Here is a 4,482-nt window from a genome sequence, read left to right on the forward strand (position 1 = left end):
TTACTTCCTGTGGTCTCACCTGGAGTTACTTCCTGTGGTCTCACCTGGAGTTACTTCCTGTGGTCTCACCTGGGGGTACTTCTTGTGCTTGAGGTACTCGTTGATGGAGGGGTGGAAGTATTTGGCGTAGCCCTCGTTCAGGCTGTAGATCTTTCCCTTCGGTTTAATCTTCACGTTCTTCTCAGTCAGGATGAACTCACCGATGGCCTGATGGGAAAAATAAATATTTACATCAGTGAATACTGTCCTGAACTCTGAGACATTAATTATTTGATAAATCGATCAGTTTTCTTCTGTTTGTCTTCTGATGAAACCCAAGAGTTTTAGGTTTGTCTCAGAAAGTCAGAACACGTTGACCAGATGGAATGAAAACTAAAAATAAAACACATGTCAAAATAAAATCCTTCATCCTTCCTGAACCTTTCTTGTTTTTATTAAATATTCATTCTCATGGAGATCTCTGTGAAGATAAATCTGCTAAAGTTTAAATTTTGGTCAGATGGGCCCCTCAAGAACTAATAGAGGCACTCAGGGTCTCAGATGGGCCCCTCAAGGACTCATAGAGGCCCTCAGGGTCTCAGATGGGCCCCTCAAGGACTCATAGAGGCCCTCAGGGTCTCAAATGGGCCCCTCAAGGACTCAAAAAAGCCCTCAGGGTCTCAGATGGGCCCCTCAAGAACTGATAGAGGCCCTCAGGTTCTCAGATGGGCCCCTCAAGAACTCATAGAGGTCCTTAGTGTCTCAGATGGGCCCCTCAAGGACTCAAAGAGGCCCTCAGGTTCTCAGATGGGCCCCTCAAAAACTCAAAGAGGCCCTCAGGGTCTCAGATGGGCCCCTCAAGAACTCATAGAGGCCCTCAGTGTCTCAGATGGGTCCCTCAAGGACTCAAAGAGGCCCTCAGGGTCTCAGATGGGGCCCCTCAAGAACTCATAGAGGCCCTCAGATTCTCAGATGGGCCCCTCAAGGACTCACAAGGCCCTCGGAATCTCAATTAAGGCCCTCAAGGACTCATAGAAGCCCTCAGGTCCTTAGATAGGCCCCCTTAGGGACTCACCGGGTCCAGCATGAAAAAGTTGAGTCCGGCTCCGGTGCTGAGGGCCACCAGGGTGGCGCTGCCATACAGGGCATAGCCGGCACACACCATTCTGTTCCCAGGCTGCAGGGCGTCCTGCTCCGTTGGCTCCTCCTCTGACACCTGAACACCACAAACACCAAGAAGATCAAATTAAACAAATACAAAGAATGGAAATGATTCAAACTGAAGTTTGGTTCAGATAAACTACAACTGATTCAAGGAAGAAGCTGGTAAAAGATAATGGATGGATGGATGAATGGATGGATGGATGGATGGATGGATGGATGGATGGATGGATGATTAAAATCTGCAGATTCTCTGAGCAGCAGCGCCCCCTGCTGGCTGTGAGTTCAGATTATTTCCACCTGTTCTGAGGTCAAAGTAGAACTTTTACAACCAAAAGACACTTCTGCTCCTTTTTCACTCAACCTTCTGCATACAGAGGTTCACAGTAAACTCAGAAAGTATTGTTTAAATACTATATATTTTAAAATAAATGCAGTTTGTTACAATATTGTTATTTTGAAAAAAAAAAAAAAAGACCAAATAAATACATTAGTATACCGTCATAAGAACAAAAACCTTCATTAAATACAGATTTTATTAAAAGTTTTTGTCTGAAACAAACTCTTTCTGCTAATTCTCAAAGTTATCAGACACGGTTGTTTTCCGTGGTTTTAAACTGAAATCATTTATTTAGTTTTGGTCAAAGCTCCTGAGGGCCGCTGCAGAGGGACCAGCGGGCCTTGTGGGGCCCCAGAGCCACTGGTTGTGGACTCGAGGGGGAACTGACCCGTTTGTAGATGGCGAATATGGTGCCGATAGAAGCCAAGCAGTCGATGTTACTGGATCCGTCCAGAGGGTCAAAACACACCACGTACTTCCCCTGAGAGCAGAACCACAAAGTTCTGTTACACCCAAACATGGACCAAGTCTAATAAATAAAATACAAATACAAAGTTTTTATATAAAACCTTCGGCTGTCCGAGCCTTATAAATAATGAGCTAATCTGTTTTATTCTTTTGTATCCATGTATAGTTTTATTGTGAAAAGTACTTAAATAAATAAACTCATTAGTTTTTCTAACCTCAAGAATTTATTCCTCTTTTAATTTTCTGAACAGATTTTACTGGAAACTTTATTAAAAAAAAGTGCATTGGAGGAATTTAAACTAGTGAATAGCAATACTAATACTGACACGGATACCAATATAATACTGATACTACTAATGATACTAATACTGATAATTATATAGATACTGATACGAATACCCACACCAATACTGATACTGGTACAGATAAAGATATAGTACTAAAACCAATACTGATATGGATACTGATAATGATACCAATACCAATACTGACAAAGATACAAATACAAAAACAGACACTGGTACTGATAATGATACCAATATTGACACTGATACTGATACCAATACTGATATAGACACTTATAATGATATAGACACAAATTCTGATACACATACAATACTGATACTGACACCGTAACCGATACTGATACTAATTCAATTCAATTCAAAAATACTTTATTAATTCCAAAGGGAAATTAAATGTTGTAACTCTTTATCCTCATTTCATTAAGAGATACAGTATTATAGATGCTGGAGGCTGTAGGCAGGAAGGATCTCTTGTAAAGGTCCGTCCCACAGCGGATCCAAAGAAAATGGCTGCAGATGCTGTTTGATCCACCCACCCAGACTCGGCTGGCCTCTCGGTTCTCCCAGGCTGCAGGACCGCCTAAATGCCGGTCTGAACTACTCCCAAAGCAATGGCCACTCCTCCCAGCAGACTGCGATCTCCTCGTTGCTGCAGACAGCCAGCCAGGGGATGAGCCCGGTCCTTCTGCTGTCACGAGCCATGTTTCCTGCCAGCTCCAGGATCTCAATGGTCAGACATTTGAGCACAGCCGGCAGGGAGACGAGAATGCATCCACAGCGCCTCCTTTTCAACTCATTTGAGATTTGAGGCTGTAGTTGAGATATTATTTGAGCTTTTGAGATGTGAATCAGCTTCTCCTGGTTGTAGAAAACCACCTTGATGTCATGGTTACGTAACAAATGTCCAAAACTAAATTTTTTTAAAATTCAAAATCCTTCCAGCAGCACAGCATCCGATACCAGAGGAAATAATCATCCAAAAAAAGTGATTACATCCAGAAAAGGAGAAATTAAAGTTTCCAAAGGTAAGATTTCAGTATGAAAGTAACAGAACTGCTCCAACATGCAGCCACCCCGAGCGGCGCAATTCTAGAATACTGATATTGATACTTGTAACGATATTGATACAATTTCTGATACACATACAACACAGATACTGGTACTGATACTGTAACCAATACTGATACTGATACCTATACTTATATAGATACTGCTACTGACATGATACTAATACCAGTGCTGATGCCTAAAGCAATACCAATAATAATACTGATACTGATACCTATACTTATATAGATACTGCTACTGACATGATACTAATACCAGTGTTGATGCCTAAAGCAATACCAATAATAATACTGATACTGATACCAATACTGATACAGATACTGGTACTAATACTGGTATCAATACTGATGCTGATATCAGTACTGATACAACTACAGGTACTAACACCAACACAATATGTTTCCAAATATTTATTGTGTACTAGTGATTTCAAGACCCTCACCTGGTGACTCACAACCTACATGGAGTCCTCACCCAGCTCTGGGAACAGATAATTGATCAAAGTTAATAAAGTTGATAAAGTAAAGCACCCCCCGTTACCCTCTTGTCTTTGGGCGTGACGATGAGCTCCTTGTTCTCCTCAGACACCATGCAGCAGGTGCTGTAGGACGCCTGCAGCATGTTGATCACCAGGGCATTGGACAGGACGTCCAATTTCTTCACATCATCCCCCGTCACGTTCACAGAGCCCGCCATGCCCTGTCTGGAGGAACCGAGGACACCAGAACCAGAGTTAAACCCTCACAGATGATCCAGCAACAAAACACAAAAACTTCTAGACCAAATATCCAGATCTTCTGTTGAAGTGGTCCTAGAACCACTTTAACAGGAAGTGGATCCAGAACCACTTTAGCAGGAAGTGGATCCAGAACCATTTTAGCAGGAAGTGGATTCAGAACCATTTTAACAGGAAGTGGATCCAGAACCACTTTAGCAGGAAGTGGATCCAGAAATATTTTAACAAGAAGTAGATCCAAAACCACTTTATCAGGAAGTAGATCCAGAACCATTTTAGCAGGAAGTGGATCCAGAGCCACTTTAACAGGAAGTGGATCCAGAGCCATTGAAACAGGAAGTGGATCCAGAACCACTTTAACAGGAAGTTGATCCAGAATTTTTTTTATCAGGAAGTGGATCCAGAACCATTTTAGCATGAAATGG

General features: G+C 42.2%; 1 protein-coding gene across 1 annotated transcript in view; it reads right to left on the reverse strand.

The window, feature by feature from the left end:
* Nucleotides 1-4,482, reverse strand: part of fbp2 (fructose-1,6-bisphosphatase 2) — a gene marked incomplete at its 3' end in the record, with an annotated part of 8,330 nt that overhangs the window by 2,751 nt on the left and 1,097 nt on the right. Inside the window, 4 exon segments of the mRNA XM_037680140.1 lie at nucleotides 70-207; nucleotides 1,055-1,195; nucleotides 1,869-1,961; nucleotides 3,862-4,024. Of these exon segments, the coding sequence (XP_037536068.1) occupies nucleotides 70-207; nucleotides 1,055-1,195; nucleotides 1,869-1,961; nucleotides 3,862-4,024 (535 nt within the window).

The sequence above is a fragment of the Nematolebias whitei genome, chromosome 8 (assembly GCF_014905685.2).
Source record: "Nematolebias whitei isolate Nwh7 chromosome 8, NemWhi1, whole genome shotgun sequence".
In the NCBI taxonomy this organism is placed as follows: domain Eukaryota; kingdom Metazoa; phylum Chordata; class Actinopteri; order Cyprinodontiformes; family Rivulidae; genus Nematolebias; species Nematolebias whitei.